The sequence below is a fragment of the Nilaparvata lugens genome, chromosome X (assembly GCF_014356525.2).
Source record: "Nilaparvata lugens isolate BPH chromosome X, ASM1435652v1, whole genome shotgun sequence".
Classification (NCBI taxonomy): domain Eukaryota; kingdom Metazoa; phylum Arthropoda; class Insecta; order Hemiptera; family Delphacidae; genus Nilaparvata; species Nilaparvata lugens.
Genome location: NC_052518.1, coordinates 65,865,180 through 65,884,888, shown reverse-complemented (window position 1 = coordinate 65,884,888; position 19,709 = coordinate 65,865,180). Strand labels below are relative to the sequence as shown.

The window sequence follows — 19,709 nt, the reverse complement described above, 5'->3', positions numbered from 1 at the left end:
TTATCGAACACAGCACTCAAAATTTATTATAACTTACCCTACGATATTGCACTTGTATGAATAGTTCAAAGTAACAGAATTGTTCTTTTAAAAAAGTCTCGTCAGAAAATGTTCAAAGAGAACATGGTTGTTTCCTGTATTATTCACAATGAATATTTACTAAAAATATGAATTCATTGTTTTAAAAGAGACATGTACAAAAGGTTTCTGCAGCATGCATATTTTGATATCAATCCTAGCTCTGGTGATACAGATCTCACATTATGCCTCCTAATACTGTGCTTCAAAACTTCAATATCAATCTTTTTAAAATATTGAATTATTGAGGCTGATCAATAATTCCTAAGCAACAAAATCTTAAAGTCAATAATAGTTAATTCAAAAATGTTTTGATTAGCCGAATCAATTAAACAGCAGGATAAATCAACAAAGGAAGATCAACTGATAAATTAAATCAAATAACTTAAATTATTCTTAATTCATGTTTATTTCAGAATAAAAACCGAATATATAGAACTTAGATCATACAATAATATTTGTCTGAATAAAATTCAATGGAAGACTTAGTGATTTCATTGTTAATCCTTTTATCTCACTGCACAAAATAAGGTTTCAAAGGATTTAAAAACCTCTAAATAAATATAAAAAGAATTATTATTAACAATTAACTGAAGCACTAAACGTTTCTCCTCATGAAAGGTTTTGGAATATAAAAATAAATGGTAAGTTGCATAAAGAATTTCTATTGAAGAGGAGAAATTCATCCAAGGAATCAAGTTTTAAAAAAACACGAAACACTTTCTATCATAGAGGGTATGGTTTTATACCATGATAGAAACATTTCAATCACGGAATAGGTTTTTGCGATGAGGTGAATATAGTTTTTTGTATTTTTTAAAGTTTTGTGCAACATAATAAATTTTCAAGTCTTGATCTTATGCAACAGATTGTTTAGATAAATAAATATGCATGTCATTCTCAAGAGATTCCAATGGAACTTTATCAACTACATCAAATAGATTCTATCTCTAAAAGTTTATTATTGAAATCTACTGACTATTATTGTCATAATTATTGTATTTTTTGTTATAATAATATTGCTAATGCAAGAAAAAATTTCACAAAATCGATCATCCACATCCAATAACTCAGAAAGTTCTTGTACTTTCGTAATTTATATGCTTAATTTTAGGTGAAAAATATTTTTTTTGCATATCCGAAGATCATCAATTAAGTAAAATTTCTTAAGTGAGTATTTCTGTTAATATAAAGCAAACAATAGTTGAATTTGAAATTTTTACACCTGTGGACGAAAGTTCTATTTTTCTTGTACATAAAAGAATTTTCTTGGTGCATTCATTTTAATCAAATCACGGAACTAAGAATAAAATAAAAGCTTATAAACAATGTCGATCAATGTAGGTAAGAATAATTTCCCATCATACTCTAAAATTTGGTAATTTGCCATAAATCAATGAGAATAGAATTCAGTGCATTTTTAAATAATTGAATAGCCAAGCATTATTGATGGATGTAATAAAGAGATGGGAATAGAAAAAATCTATTAAACAATCTCAAATAATAGAAGATTTATAAAATGCAAAAACCAAACAAAATTGGTTCATAAGACGAGGACTACAAAATAAGCATCAAGAAGTCCTATTCAACTGACAATTTTTCATGAACTTGTATGGTCATATAATTATTTTAAAATATTGAATTCAAATAATAGACCGTTTGCATTGCAAGTTGGATAGCTTGAAAAGTCTCTCCAATTCAATCTTGTAACCTAGTGAATATTACGAATAGCTGCATTTGAAGCAATGAATTTGAGAATCTTTTTCTGGTTCTTCAACATTTGCTTTCAGGGAAATTATGCCAACCTTACGACTTGGAATGATGAATAATTATGTACAAACGATTAATTTACTTACAAACTATCACATTTCACTAAAATATTAAATCTGTGAATGAAGATACAACTCATTTTTTGTAAATGACTACAATTTGTAAACATATAACTTTACATAACATAGATCTCTATCATTGAGATATTTCTTCTTTATATTTCGAGTAGCCTAGTTGAAGAGAGTTAATAGTATTTATAGGCATATACGTATCACAAATGGAATGCTTATATCTATTACAGATCCTGGTACTTTTCCCGTAACAACCCTCAAAACATCTCACAACTTATATTCATCAATGGTGGAGTTGGCAAATTAAATTCCATTAGAATTTCAACCACTCTGTCAATTAATCAATTGTTCTCAATCTATGTACAGTATAAGTTCATCAAAGTTCAAATATAATATAAATTATAAAATTAATTATCCAACAACATTATAGGAAAATATAACAATCACTTCCTTGATTATTCAATCAACACTAGAGTGTGCCTTCAAAAACTCTTGGATTTACAAGAGACAACCTATTGCAATCTTCCCAATATCTGATGTTTTCCTCAAAGATTAATAATAAATATTATTGCACAATGAGGAGTTTCGAGTGATTCCCCTTCAAAAGTTTTCTTTGGCAGGATGTACTCAATTACCATTGAATTAGTAATAATGATGATAACAAACATTCAATAGACTCATACAGTAATATTGGAAAATTATAGAATTATCGAAATTCTATCAAAATATACAAGTAGCATGTCTTGAAAGTTCTCAAGCAAGAAAACACATCACACTTGATCATGGAGTGGGAATACATCTGTTGTAACTCCATTCACAAATTGTTGGGTGTGTCCAAAAACGAATTCTAAGAAGATCATTGATCCCGGCATTTTATGTCAACTATCTAACTAGATCCGTAACACAACTTAACAGTGTTATTAATGACTATAATGGAATGGATCTAGCCGTATAGATGAGTATACCTGAAAATCCTTTGGTCTTCTTCAATTACAAATGTTTTCTTCCATTGCGTATTGTCGGTAATTTTGAACATCACAGTCACAAAAGACTTCCAATAACCCTAACATAGACTAATAACAAACATTCAATGAATATGCGTCAATCAATAGTTGAACATAACTGAGATCGACCAAACGAATTACAAGAGCTTTCAATAAGTCTAAGCGTAGAAAAATCAATCAGGCTCTTACTCAACAGCACCCAAACTGAAGAAGGCTAAACTATATTCCTATACTAGACAATCAACAACTTAGCGAATAACAGCTAGATATCTACAAACTAATATTTCAATCAGATAAAATACTTTATAATGGAATAAACGTAAATAAACATCTGAGGCAATAACTGATAGAAATAAGATGATAAAAATTAAAATCGCTTGAATATTATGAATTTGTAGATACTATATAATTATATATATATATATATATATATATTAAATTAATTACATAAAGTATCAGAAGAAAACATAAGTGGTCATACTTGACCTCAAATAATCAAGAAAGAAACATAACAAATAAACACTTTGGTTTAACAGGTCTAGTAATTCTAAAATGACCAAGTTCAACAAAAAACAGAATAACAAATGTTGGATTGAATATTATCAGTCAGTTTCACATAAAATTTATATTATTTTTGAATAATAACAAGTCACAATTTCCTGCTGAAATGATAAATTGCTATTCAAGTTGGCAATCTCTTCTCCTTTGAGCCTTTTGCATTGAGTCCTTGAGTCATTCCTCAATAGCACTTTTTCACTAGTCCGCGTCAAAATCAACTCAGTCATCCATAAAATGCTCAATTTTTGACCATTGACTTTTCATCAATTCTTTAAAATTGTCATTTTCCTGCCTGAGAGATTAAATTTGAACTCTGATTGTTCGAATTTGCTTTAGGAAAATAGCGAATTTGCAGGTGGAATTAATTGATAAGTATATCAAAACAAATCTTGAGATATGTCATGAGACTATTATAGCTACATAAGGAAACACAAAATACACACTTCAAACGAAAAGGTAGGTACTCTACCTCATAAACAAATATTATAATATACATTTGATAAAGTATGAATAATATTTTTATATATTTTTACATAACAACAAATTTCTTTTAATAATTTCCTCTTGAAGGGAATTATTCATTCACTAAAATTACAGCTCAATTCATAATAAATTGAGGTCAACATCTAAGTTCTTTGAGCATAATTAGCACCTGGCTTGACACCTGGTTAATAATAAACGGTCGTTTTTCTTTGGAAGAGCGTCGACCAGAGATTTTACACAACGGGTGATGAATTGTCCTTTCTTTCTCTTTCAAGCGACTGCCGAATGAATACCGACTCCTGAAAATCAATTCCAATTATAATTAAAATTTCGTAGTTGACTTTCCAAGAAAATTCATTCGTAATTTAAGCCTAAAAGGTTTTTCGCTTTAATAAAGTGGTTGCACTTTCTGCATTGGCTCAATAGAATTTAATCATATTGAAGTATGAAAGGATGAAGAATGGATGAGGTGGTACACCGTCACCGGGCATTATCTTAGTTCTACAAGGCAGTCAACCGAAATAATAGTCATGTGATGAAGTGAGCCACCTCCCTGCCTCGTCTACATTTCTTCGCCACGTCAACAAATATAAATACGTCATTCTATTCTATTCGTCTAATACAGGCCTAAGGATGGAAGAATGTAAGGATTTCCTTACTTCCCTTACTATATTTTATTATTTCTGGTGAATACTATAATGTTTTCATGGATTAATAGATTAATATTGTGATTCCAATAGGAAGTAGACATTACTTTTATGTCAATAATACACATTGGTACAACCCATGATTTCAAGAAAAGCAACACTTGAAAGAGAAAAATATTTTAGTCATTTTATAAAAAAGTAATAATTTATTCAATCCTGAAACTTGTTATCAATTATACTAGTATACGAGGATTGAGAGTTCATTTGAGCTTTGATCATTGAAAGTATATACAGATCTCTTGTTGAATTATAAATGTGAAACAGTCGCAATGTGACACAATCTAGCAACGCTGATATTTTGTCGGCTGAAGGCTCAAATCTCAAATTATTTCATTCAGACTAGAGTCGCTCTAGAGGGGAAGGCCAAGAATGCGCTGGATTGAAAACGACTTGAGGCAGATGTTCATCAGAGGATGGAGAAGAAAAGCGCAAAATTGAGACGAAAATGGAGGGAGAGGCATACTGCAGGAGGCCAAACCCTCAATAGGTTGTAGGGCCAAGGAGTAAGTAAGTATAGTCCCTCTATTCACTAAACATTAACTTTTAAACTAGTTCTCTGATAACTAATTTCATAAATGAATAAAATAATTCACTGACCTAATTTATACTCACCAAATGGCTGTCCATTGCCCCATTGTTGATTTACGCCCAAGTAATCCATATTCCACTGTCAGATCAACGCATGAAAAAAATTAATACAATTGATTATTTCGAATGAAATAATATGAGAGAAGTATTTATTGGACGGTGAAGCACGTACATACAAACTGTCCGGCAGGGCGGAGAAAACTTCACAACACCCCTAACTACTAGTCTCCCAGTGCCGCAGCAGTCTGCAATATACAATGGCGTGAAAAATATAATTAACATTACTTTCCGGACAGAGCCCTGAAAATTGAATCTAAAATCCAATAGCCTACATATGTAAACACAAAATTGGATTTTATCAAAATTTAACATTCATTCAAATACAGTACTGAAAATTGGGTCGATTGAATAAAAACTAGAATCTAGTGGCTAGTTCTCTGGGCATTAGCTAGAAGTTTCCGTGAAATTCTTAAGAAAATGATAGGTTTGACAGCTGATAAGAATATAGTAAATAAGATTATCTGTATCACAGACTCAAATCCTAGCATTTGCTTGAAAATGACTTGGAATTAACAATTGCTAGTTCATTTTATTCAATCAACCTAGCCTAATGGGTCTAAAAATCAAATATATCGGAACATAAAATTGGATTCTTTCGTAATCTATATTATTGTCAACTTATAAGTTTAAAATGTTATTTGAACACAAAATTTATGTTTCATCATACATCTGCATTCAATCATCCAATCACCGTTCTGTATACAGGTTGGCGCAGAGAAACGAGAAATTTCAAAATAGTGTCCACGAAAAAATTCATTAAACTAGCAGAGTACTAACAAAATGATATGTTTTCATCATGCCATATATGATCCTACAGTCGAAATAATGTCCAAAAGTACAACTTTACTTTTTAAGATGACATATGAAAGATGTGGTCTCATTCGGCGTTTGCAGCCTTCTGTTGTGCCTGTTATGAAATTCTGGAATGACAGTGCTGCGAATCTTGGTAAATAGCAGTTATTTCGTTTTAAAAGTTCTTGAGTTCATGTTGTAGGACGTTAACAGTGTACTTTTTCGAAGATATCCTGACGGGGATATGTTCATAACTTAAAATGTGGTGATGTCAAAATATTCTCTGTACGGCAGTTTTATCACTATTTTTCTTCATTAAATGCTCTCATTGCTATTGCACGTTCCAAACCAGTCCAATGATCCATGATTACTGAATAATAAATGTGTTCTCACCACTTGCGTAAAATCCAACTTTCATACAGAGCTGCCAACTGTAACATTCAAAATTTCTCGTTTTCCTGTGTTGATATGATGATACACAACGTATGCTGATTTTGCATTTTCCCAACAATTATGAACGTTTCATATTTTATCCATGCTTTTTTGATTCCTTCTAGATTCTTTGAAACCAATAAACCTCGCTTTTATAATTCAGTAAAAATAATTGGAAGCAGATTAAATAAGCCCAGTTAAAGTAGCATGCAGGAAAGATTTCGGAATTTTCCTTATTCAGCATCTTTGCAACTAATAATGGATTATTTCAATATCTGTTTCAGTGATTTGCTTGAAGATTCAGTGCAATCTTGAAATGGAAAGTAATAGTTTAGGCTTGTTAAAAGGTAGACAGAATGCTTAAGAAAGATTACTCATAACATGAATACAATAGGTCGATTGAATGATAGCTAGGAATTACTAATTCCAAGTTATTTTCAAGCAAATGCTAGGATTCGAGTCAGCTATATAATCTTATTTGTATAGATAGAACTAATGACTAGTTGTTCGTCACTAGGTTATAGTTTTTTTCAATCGACCCATTGAGTTATCAAGGGTTTACAAGAATATACACGACAGTTTAGCAGCCATGAATGGCAAAAAGTTATTTCTCCTAACGTTAGGCAATAAGTTAATTTATACAATCACTAAAAATACTATTAAGATTTAACTGGTTATAACTTTTTAGTTGAACAAGATTGTAAACTCTAGGACTTTCTACGAGATGTAGAGTTTAATTCACAGTAGATAAGGTGGTTCAAGAATTTTTAAATTTTGACTGTTGACAGAATGTTAAATAGAACCTACACAAGTTTCTAGGATTTGTCAATTTTCACTGTTTACAGGGAGTAAAACTGAATTCAAATAGTTAAAGAATTAGTTAATATTTAATCTGAAAGTTTTTTGTGAATTAAGTAAAGGTTGGTGAATTTTCAAGTTTGAAGAGGAGTGGAAATTTTCAGAGCTGAATGCACATACACAGTAATATATTACTTTTTTTTAACTAGGATCATGTCTAAGAGAATACGAAACATAATGGAATATATTATATAAATATATATTATCATTTACTCCACTCACACAAACAGCCTTAAGGGGTTTAACATTCACACTACATGCGGGGAAAATAAGTTTAGATTGCAAGTTACTGAGTGACTGGGCTACTAGATTACTTGGTGAGAGTCACTATAAAATTAAAAAACGTTACTTTGAAAATGGAACAAACACAAATAAATAGCATCAACAAACTCAATGCTTTTCAAATGTTGTTTATACTGTATGTGCTGTTGATTACTTCACAAGTTTTTCTCATCATTAAAATAGCAACATGATATTCAGATATTCATATTAAGTGTAAAGCATCCTAGTTATTCACCCAGTGTTCAATACAAACAGTCCAACAATAAATATAGGTAGCCCACAAATCAATATTAATTTTTGCATAATCACAGGTGAGATCTCTACATTTTGAAAAAAAAATGCTAATAATTCAGAAACAAAAACTCTTGAATAATGAATTATTCAAGTATCCTGAGGAATACCTGAAAGAGGCCACCGTCATTCTTATATCAATTTAAGAATATATTTAAACATTATTTTCTTCATTTATTTTTAAAATATTAATTTTTATAAAGCTATCCGCCTGGAGGATAGCTTTTCCTCTAGGTACTTGGAATAATAATTATTTATTCAACAGTTGATTCTGCCAAATTTGATGTAATCATCTCCTTTTAAAGGCAGAGATCTATTATTTGGTTCCTATGTATTGTTAGACTGATTGAACACTGTCAGGATAAAAGGGATGCATTACTTTATTGTTTAACTCCCATTTGAGTAATATAATGTTCAGGTTACTTATTCTATAGCTTGATAGTTACACGTATATACGAGCATAATAATTATAATGTCACTCAATTTGCTTCTAGTTTCTAACTTTAAATGCAAAATAATATTTTGATTTTAGAGAATTCTATGTCGAACTAACAGAATTTTCAATTATTTTTCCTAATTGAACGAGGATTTTTTGATTGAATTGAATTACTGTTGGAATCAATAGAATTTTATATTTTTTGTGATCCCCCTACACGTTTACAAAAAGAGCCTCCAAATACTGCAATTTCACTATGTTCTAAATATGAAGTATTTAATATAAAGCAAACATATAAAAAGATCTGTTAAAAACTTGACAAATTGAAACTGTGAAGCAGTCTAAAAAACATTTTACTGGTGAATTTTGCATTTTTTTATATGAATCTGACAAATTATGAAAATAATAAAGTTTTCTCAAGAACAGTATTACTTTATGAGATGAACGCATGAAGTTCAATTTTTTGGGACAGCTCATTTCAAATTCGGTAAAAGATTTTATTAAGATAGATAAATTAATGAAATTTTGAGAATTAATTCTTATCTTACCGAATTTGAAATTATCTGTCCCAAAAATTTAAACTTTATCGCTCATATCTAAAAAAGTGATAATCAGAAAAAAGTCTTGAGAAAACTTTTTTATGTTGATAACTTGATAGAATACACATAAAAAATTAAGAAATATATCACTAGTAAAAAGTTTTTTTTAGCCTGTTGCACAACCATAATCAATAAATAATATGAGGTGACTCAGTGAGTGATTTGGTATTTTACTATGGTTCACGATTTTCAAAGTTCATTCAATATTTCCAAAGTTTTCAACTCATTACTACTTGAGTGAAATGTTTGAATTAGTTTTCTATATTAACATTCTAAATTCAAAATTGCTTGTTATTATTTTGGGATCAAAAATATATGTGTTTGAAAGTGTTAAAATCAGTGAATTCGGGAATGGGATAGTAAGGGCTATAAGCCTGTTTTTTCATTCAAATTCATGTTATGATTATTTTTTCATCATTGTTAAATTAATAAATTGATAATCGGTAGAATCAACAACGTGGAGACACATTCACACACATTAAACAAATTTTGCAAATGAATAGTTACACACAGTCACACAATAATAAATTATTGTTGCTAATAGTCAAAAAGGAAGCAGACAGACAAAAACGAAGACAATCATTCTCCCTCCAACAAATACCTCGGCGGGAACTGAGTGCAGAAAGTCAGACCGCGGCATGATTACCAGATGATGGGGCGGCGGCTGCGGGGGTGAAACAGGTGGTGACGGATAAGCAGCCCAGTAGAGGAAGGGGGGAGCAGCACCAGGAACAGGGGGACGGCCCATCAGTGCCTGGGGGGGCACAAAATGCAACGGCGGAGCAGGTTGCAGTCTCAAGATTGTGCCGCCTGTAACATCAATATGTACTTCAATTCATATTCGACAATACGTAAATTAGATGCTTATACATTCGTATAGCTCAGTGTCCCTCCCATACATTTCAAAAATCTAAAGTTTAGTCCAGTAAATATAGACATAAAAAAGGGGGTGTGCGTGCAATTTATATTGTTGTTCTGATTTTTTAATATATTATCTGGGTACATAAGAGAAGTCCAGAACAGGGTGGCCCACAAAATAAATATGAAATATTGAGCACAAAAATATGCCCAGATGGATTTTGAATCATACATCTAAATGTTAACAATCGGAAGACATTGCTGATAAAAAACTAAAATTCATCAAAATTGATTTTTCCTTCAAATTTCACTCATTTTTGAGAAATCATAACTCAGTACTCATTGGAGATAGAGAGTTCCGAATGATCTCATTTTATTTAGAATTTTATGATCTAAAAAAAGCGAAAGCAAATTTTTCTGTCCGATCACGAGATTTGGCAGAAATAGCTGAAAACTCGAAAATGAGCCGAAAATACAAGGTTTTTGGGCCACCCTGTATCTAGCACAAGGAAATTTTGCATGAAGAAATTGGTTCTGGACTTCTCTTATGTACCCAAATAATATATTAAGAAATCAGAACTACAATATAAATTGCATGCACCAATGTATATAGTGACTGGACTATATGTACCGAAATAACATACCGTATTGAAAAATCAGAACTACAATATAAATTGCATGCACCAATGTATTATAGTGACTGGACTAGTTGAACGAGGGCCGTTCACAATGTTCGAATTACACAGCTTAGTCGAATTCTTTGATAAGGCCAAGGCCAACGTTAAGTTCAAGTCAACGTAATAGTAGTACACTGAGAATAATTTCTTTCAATTTGAAAATAAACTAATTTGAGAATAATTTCATGAGGAACAGGTTGAATAGACAGGCATCTAACGCAGGTTTGAGTTCACTAACTCTATATACTCTCTTTAAATCACAAATTCACTATTTACAATTTTTGTAATAATGGTTATCAACTTATATAATTTTGGTTTAGATGGGCTACTCAAAATATCAGGGAAAGATACAATATTTAATTAAATGTTATATTATTTATACAAACTTAAGCTCCAATGTTGATGAAAGGTGATGTCATAAGAGTATTGTAACAATAGCTAGGTGAAAATGCTACTATTCAAATACACATTATACATGAATATTGTGCTTTGATTTCATCACATAACAATTTTAATTAAATGAACAATAAATGAGGGTGGGCACATATTCTTCGTAAAAATATTCTATTCAGTTTGAAGTAAGATTTGGCATTGGTTCAGGTCCCACTGTGCATGCTTCAATGAATTGAAAATGGAATTATTTATTATATTTAACAGAATAATATATTTATAAAGAGTTACTATTCCCAATTGTAAAATTTAATTTAAGACACGACTATAGTCTGTGCAAACCTTTGTTTGCAGCATTAGTCTTATGGAGTACAACGCTGCAAGATTTTACAGAATCCAGAGATCGTGTGAAAAATTATTGTGTGTGAGAGAGAACGAAATAAACTTAAATAAGTCAGTTGCTAAAATCGTTAATATTCAACATATGAAAATCATAATCTCATATTTCACAGTATAAGATGAAAAATATGAAATGAGCCAGCTGCTGGCTGCTGGAAAGTTAATGTTGTTTGTCTACTGCAAAATAAGTCATTTTGACAATGAGAATTAGGCCGGGCGCGAATAAACTAAAAAAGGCACTCCGTTGTCATTTTCGGGTAACAGCCGTGGAAGATGTCCTAATTTCTTCCTTATATAATGAGAAAAGAATAATGATCGGTTTAAGTCACAGGCAAACACCTCGAAAAACAAGATGGCCGCCAAAATTTCCAGGGTTGTGTTATACCGCTTGTATTTTGGTCACCGAACAAGATACTTCGTAGTTTCTTCCACGAAAATATTTGGAAAACCTTCCTCTACAATTCTTTTCATATGAAGGTATCCTCTAAAACGTATATTTTATTAGTTATAGCCTTCTAAAATACTGAATAACAAATTTTTCAAATTTATTCCTATTTGTAACTGTTTGTGCGAAAGATAAAGAAAAATATTGAACCTATAAAATTTAGATAGTTTTCTTGGCTTTGAAATAGTTTTTACGCGCTGTACGTCAATGAATGAGTTTATTTAGCCCTCCAAAGAAAACCTTGCATGATTTCTGGTCCATTTTCCATACGCATGAGGTAACAAACTAAAACTATAAAATCGATATTTTCATGACGACTCCATGATAATAACTTACAAATGGTCTTAATCTCTTCGTTACAACAAGCCGAATAAGAATATTGATGATGGGAAAAACGAAAATATTCGTCATAATTGAAAAATTCAAGATGGCGGCAATAATTAGCAGAATTTTTTTATATTTATTGCTATTCAGTTATAGTGAGAGATACCGGATCAATTCTACTACCCAAGTGTTTATAACTACCCAAACTATAATACTCGAGAGATTTATCCAATTTTGAGAACTCTTTCCATGATTAATATAACTTAAAAACTTGAAACATATTTTTCATGGACATAATTTTACTCTCTACTCTGTAAATGTATTTTCGCCACACTGCTCAGAAAGCAGCTGTTTTCCAGTCCCTACGTAGATCTGAAAGACATCGTTTGCAGACGACTCTCGGCTGACGTCAGAACAAGTTTCATTCCGGCTAAGCTTCTTCTAAGTTTCTTCCGCTTTTTGAAAATGTGTTTGGACAACTGTGCCATATGGTGCATTGTGTTCAGGAGGGTGAGATCGGAAATTTCCACCCCACTTTGAGTACCCTACGACGTCTGGTTCTTGAGATATGAGACATCAAAGTTCCCCCCCCCATCATAAAACATTCTTATTCAATTTATTATTCTTATATAGCTGATGCCAAAAAGTTAGGCGGCTTCGTGGGTCACATGGTGTAACCTACTCACAGCTGATGCAATGCATCTATTTATTGTCTCTTTTGTTTTAAAAATCATCACCTAAGCCAAGCTAGATGACAACTCTACTTGACAACATCAGCTGTAGGAACGCACAAGAGACCCACGAAACCGCTTAACTTTTTGGCGTCAGCTATACCTGTAGTGTGGCGAAAAATATCGTACGCGACTCTCTCAGAAAGGTGTTTACGGTATTCGGATAACATATTCCCGTACCCGGATAAACTATCCTCGTACCGTAAACACTAGCTTTCTGGGCTTGTAGCGTAATATACCATTTCAGTGAAAATTACCTGCCATATTACCAGTGAAAATTACCACCATATGCCAAACATAACAATTAGAAAACTGTGTATCTCATGACTCCTTGAAGGTACAGACTTGGAAATGGTATCAATCTCCATGATGGCAATCTCAAAAATATTTGCCATAATGAAAAAGCAAGATGGTGGCGAATAATTTGTAGATTTTTACAACGTTGCCCATAAATGTGTAGGTATATGTTGAAGAAATCGGAGTTTTTCTCCACAGAACTGGTCTCAATGAGCCTGACTTTCACACTGAATGAATAAATCTGATTTATATAGTAGATGTCGTGAGTTACTGAGTTCAACTTTGTAAAAGTCTACCCATTTCAGCCGCCATCTTGTTTTTTAAAGATGACAAATACTTTTTAGATCTTCTGCACGTGGTTGCAAAGAGATTGATACCATTTCCAAGTCTGTTACTTCAAAGAGTCCTAAGATACGCGGTATTTTAATTGTTAGGTTTGGCACATGGTGGAAAAGCCACATGTTTCCGCTGTAAGCAGTGAGTATAGAATGTAGATTACATTCTACTTCATTGTAGAATACAATGTAAGCCGTACTTTTCTCCCTCTATCTGATGAAGCTCCAATGGTCAAAAATTGACCTACAGTCTTCAACTATGAAATAATGTACAACACTATGTCAATAATATTATTGAATGTTCACTACAACGAAATTTACAGGATGGAAAGTTTTAGAGGATACATTCAAGTAGAAAGAATTGTAGAGGAAGGTTTTCCAAATAATTTCGTGGAAGAAACTGCGAAATATCTTGTTCGGTTATCAAAATACAAGCGATATAACAAAACCCTGAAAATTTTGGCGGCCATGTTGTTTTTGAGGTGTTTGCCTGTGATTTTGACCGAAAATCATTGCGTTTCTCATCATACTAGTTCTAATGAAAAAATTTAGACATCTTCCACGGATGTTACTCGAAAGTACATTTACATACAACGGACTAAATGGGATAAATACTCGTGTATTAATAAACTATTCATGTCTTGAATAGAATAATATAATTTGGGGAATAATTAATTCAATTAACAAATTAACTTTCAAGTAGCACTAGCAAAATACATGAACAGTGGAATGATAATATACCAATTGAATTCAATACCGTATGAATAGTTTTATAAAAAACCCGTGCTCCACAAGGCACAAGGTTCTGTTTGAAACACATATAGATTGAGTTTAGTTCTATAGTTTCATTTTTATGTTGAAAGTATCAACAACTGTAATATTTTACAATTGAAAAATTATTCGATTGCGTTTTTTTCTTATGTAAACTTTTTATTAAATATTTAATAAATTTGTTTCAATTATTAGTATATTATTAATTTATTACAAAAATGAAAATAGGCGATTGCGTTTTTTTCTTATGTAAACTTTTTATTAAATATTTAATAAATTTGTTTCAATTATTAGTATATTATTAATTTATTACAAAAATGAAAATAGGCCTATAATCCTCGGTGATTTAAGAATCTTTATGCAAAATTTCAAGTTATCTGTTCAGTAGTTCAGACGCGATGATGCGTCAAACATGTATTTCGTATACTGTACATGTTTAAGCCAATAATTCTTTTAATATAGATAGAAGAAGAATGCGCAGATCGGAGATAAAACCGTTGAATACACTATTTTATCTATGACCATTCTCAAGCAAAGTATAATAAAAGAACTGGTTGTGCCCATCACCATCCTCAGTAGATCAAGAATGGATATGCAAAATTTGAAGCTAATCTGTTCAGTACTTCAGACGTGATGATGCGTCATTCGTGTAATCCCTATTCCGTACATGTATCAGCCAATTCTTTTCTTTATTATATTATAGATTTTATTGCTCTATAACTAATATTATTATATTTTGAATGTATTAATCCAAAGTTGAAAACTGATTTCATATTGTTCCATCACATAACAATAATTTAAAAAATGTGTAAAATGCACATACGAGCCAAATTATTATAATTATTGATATTTCAGTTTCAATTTATCTACACTATTGAGCAAATGTTGCAGATATATCAAAGCCACATTTTTCATATTGGAGACCATTTCTTCAGATTTTTTATTCATTACCATTCATTTTCATTCAAATTAAGGAGAGAATTAACTGGAATTTCACCTGTTTTTTTAAGTACCCAATCGGAAAAAGGAATAGATGAAGAATACGTATAAACATTGTTCTTCAGCAAAATATTCTTGTATAAAGAGGCTATTGAAGCCTAATTTTATGATTATAAGTTTCTTTTTCAGTGATATAAATGTATATACTTTCAAGTAACATTGACATTGATTCCAGCATTCATTCTGAGTGAAGTAATACTTCAGAAAAAAACTTGAATTGATTTATAGATGCCATTAGTGAATCAATTAATTTCTTGAACTTTTCGCTGAAGTGTTGATCAGCATGAATGCAATCATGAATGACGTGTGTTGGGTGTGTATTAGCAACAATCCGACCAAATAGGATGTAAAATAAAACTAGGTTAAATGAAACATAAGTACCTTTATCTAGACGTCGATGCAACCAAGACCTCAATACTGATTCCTCCAAAAGCAGTGCATTACACATCTCCATCACCACCTTCCAAACCTGCATACTTATCCAATATCCATTAGACACCATCAATAGAAGTGCATCCACCTTCAACTTTTCAATTGAATTTAAAATTACTGTGAAAACCATTATTAGAAGGGCGGGTAACATGTACTTGCCATACTCTACTACTGTAGGTCAGATGAAGGTATGGTTTTACTTCCCTAGAAAATATTGCAATTCAAAGATTGAACTTTATGGAAAGTTTCCAGAGATCTACACTTGAACAAAGTCAACTAGAAAATATTATTGCCTCAGTTCCATTCCATAATAAAGACAATAACTTCAATCAAGTACAACTATTCAATGTTTGTATTAACTTTGTATATTATTATTGATGAAATTAAAAAAGTTATGACTTCAAATTATGTTTTTATAACAGTAATAAGATTTTTATATTGGATGCGAACGTAATAGTATTTAAAAGGGCTGATTACCAATTTCATTGTTCACCCAGTACCTTGAAACGCATACGGTTGCAACACAAATGTGAGCCTATTGTAAATTGAAAGTTTATACATGCACCGGTCTCTATTTGATACTGAAACCAAGAAAAGTGAATGATAAATAAGGGCTTCAAAATGATGTGTTCCAAAACTCTCAACTGAGTAAACTGTAAATTCAAATCTAAATTTTCTATGTGCTCAAACAGTTTCGAGTTTTTGCATTTCATAACTATCTCCTGCTTTTTGCATTTGAAAGGAGAATTCTCGTTAGATATCACAATAGTCATCAATTAGATATCAAAAATATTCCTGGAATATTGAATGATGGCTTCAACACTACTGATAAAAGATACTTTTGTATAGGAATATAGTTTGCTGATTGATTATAACGTTTTGGAGGGAGAAATTAATCAACTTATAGCGAAATATAACTGATCATTTAAAAATGGAACTCTAATGGTAGTGTAGCACATAAAAACCATGAAAACATTACATACAATGGCAATCACCATAGAAAACCATTTATTAATCGGCATAATAAACTTTACAGGCATGTTAAATGTCTGGATTCAAGAAATTTCAGTTGCCAAGTGTTAGTGCAGTGTGTACTGTGTAATCTGTGACAGGCAATTTTATAAAAAAAAATAGTTCCAAGGTTACTTATTTTTCTTTTCATTTTTCAAAGTGATAAATAAAATCTAGCCTCAATCTGCATTAGAAAATAATTTACAGACAGATGCTTCATCTGAATAATGAGTCATTCTGACAATAGTAATACTGGCCTGTAAATAAAGTTACCAACAAACACGATTTGAAAATCAACATTCAGTAATGCTATATTAAACTTCGCTGATAATATTTACATGGTGGGAAATATACAGAAGTAAGTGATGACATTCTAAGGTTATATATATATATATATATATATAATATATATATATATATATATATTATATATATATATATGTATATATATAATGTATATATATATATGTAGTCAAATTTCATGGTTCGAGAACTCCAGAGTCACTATTGATATTGTAGAACCGAAACCATTTTTCATGTATTATAACTAAATGTAGAATTTACCAAATCTGTGTGATTTTATTACATGGTTTGTTTTGACAGAAATATCTTGTGAATTGTTGTATTAAATCATTATGGCCTAAATTGACTATGCTTTATTGGTCACGAGATGGAATAAATGCCGATTTTTCATTATATGACAAAAATAAACATGTAGCAACTCAAGACAATACCGGGTCCCATGTTAATAGGGCTCCTTCAACTCCATTACTGGCATATACATACCAACACCAACGAATAATTTTCAGATATTTTTAATTAAACTTAACATCTGGGGCCCGTTTCATAAAAGTTACATATTCACCAATGAATTTAAATGGAACAGGTGACTGAATTGATTAGTGAAACTAGCAAATATGGTCTAATCGTATATAGAGATGTGAGGCGAGTTTGCTAGACGAGTTAGTATCATATGAGCTTATGATGTTCATATTGAGACGAGGCTGGCACGTGTGAGCTGTTCAAACATATGACATTAAATCGTCTAGTAGCAGACTCGTGTTACGACCTGTCACGACACATCGCCACAGTATACATACAGTACGGAAACTTGGCTATACCCTGACGCCAAAATCCGCCATCTTGTTAGAAAGCGCCGCATTGTAATAGTATTGATGGTAGGTTCGGATCACTTTAATGATCCGGATCAATTGATCTCATTCACTGCCACGAGCTAATCAGAAGACCAGGATTGGAACTTCCCAAGGTCACGTGACGTGTATAGTATTGGGGTCATGTAAAAAGCATTGGTAAGATAGGCGATTGATTACAAGTTTCCATTCTGTATCTATTCTGTGACATCGCGTCTCAATATGCGGCTAGCCTTAAATTCATTTCGTGGTACGGCAACTATGACATAATTTTGAACCTGTTATTTTTAGAAACATCATATGTTTTTTAAGTGATTAACTTGTTACTTTTGAAGAACATAATTTGTTTTTATAGTTATTCACTATTCGTCAGTCCTCAATCATATGTTCAAAAATCAATCATTCACTTTCAAAAATTGAATTTCCAATGAAAATGTCAGCATATGGTGAAGCATTATTTTACTACCTACCAAAATAGTGAAAATTCTTGTCGGTTTCACTAGTGATAGCCGGTTATTGGAAAACTTACTGAATATTATAAAAAATAACAGGTGACCGTCACTGATACTTTGAAAAATTACAGGTTACAGGAAGTGATTTTTGACATTAAAAATACAAAGCGACAGCTGACTTTTGCTAGAAAAACAAAAATAATAAAACAAGTCTGATGAAATTTGCCAGTGTATATGTAATGTGATTTTTTTGAAACGGGTCCCTGATCGAAAGGAAATGAGAGAAAGGTTAATTTGTAATAGGTTATAGCCAGGTTGTCATTCTCACAGTAAAACGAATTCAATCTCAACTACTCAAGAAAAATGATAGCCTCGGAAAGAGCAATACTAAATTTAGAGATGGGAAAGTACTGTGCCTATCCATGTAACATGAAAACCCATCTTGCATCTTGCAAACAAAACCGCGAATGATAAATAGTTGCCCAAATTAAAGAGACAGACTCGTAAAATGCTAATGCAGTTCACATGTTGCCCTTTACCTATACCAAGTATAGTATTAATCTATTCAAGAATAAATTCTGCAACAGTAAAGTAAATTCATAGTTTTCACTTCAGTTTGAGTTTAACTTTCAGAACAAAAGTAGCCATACCAATCATTCTGAATTTAGATGACAAACCAAATCAAATAGAAATATTGAACTCAATCATCATTCATGTATCAAACTTGAAAGGATTGATTTGAGGATCAATATATGCATGAAGAAATGAGTAAATTAAAAATAATTGGCCGATAAATTTGTACAGATCATCCATGCAGAGAGACAGTTTATTTTTGATCTACAGTACAAGAATATCAAATTTATATGAATGAATATCTTTACATAATCATTCATCAGTGATAATATTATTGATACTCGAGAAATAGATGACTAGAAGTCATGAGATGAAGTAAAAATAAACCATGAATAAAATAAGTTAAGACTTGAGCCACAAGCCGACCAAAATATTGATGCAATTTTTTTGTAAGCTGGAGGCTCAGGTCCCAACTTACGTTATTCAGACTATAAGATATACAAGTAACATTGACAATAAAATAGTATAGAAGCTGAAAATTTATGAAGAAAGTTGAGAGAAAAAGAAAAGAGGCATATTATTTACAGTGAGAATGACACCAGCCTCAAAAGTAGAATGTTCAATAAGTGGATAAATTAGTTCAATTTTATGGGTGGTCTAATGACAATAATGATTGTTTCTAGAATAAGGTGTTATTAAAACTTTTCTGGAATATTTTCTTTGCAAATTAATATTTAAATATTTATTGTATTGAATGATAAATATATTCAAAATTCAAATAATATAGTTATTGAATGATCAAAATCAACATAAATTAGAATATAATTCATTGGCCAAAACCTTGTTTGAATTAAG

At 31.4% G+C, this 19,709-nt stretch overlaps 1 protein-coding gene across 9 annotated transcripts in view; it reads right to left on the bottom strand.

Moving 5' to 3' along the window:
• Positions 1-468: 468 nt before the first annotated feature.
• Positions 469-19,709, bottom strand: part of LOC111055581 (RNA-binding protein fusilli) — a 214,938-nt gene continuing 195,697 nt past the window's right edge. For 3 of the 9 annotated variants that reach the window (XM_039441380.1, XM_039441381.1, XM_039441379.1), the window contains 3 exons: positions 9,611-9,819; positions 5,269-5,338; positions 469-4,263 (listed from right to left, as the gene is read on the bottom strand). In XM_039441380.1, the coding sequence (XP_039297314.1) occupies positions 4,235-4,263; positions 5,269-5,338; positions 9,611-9,819 (308 nt within the window). In that variant the 3' untranslated portion in view covers positions 469-4,234. Of the gene's footprint in view, positions 4,264-5,268; positions 5,348-5,379; positions 5,505-9,610; positions 9,820-19,709 lie in introns of those variants that run through there. The other 6 variants (XM_039441383.1, XM_039441384.1, XM_039441385.1 and 3 more) reach the window with 6 other exon arrangements.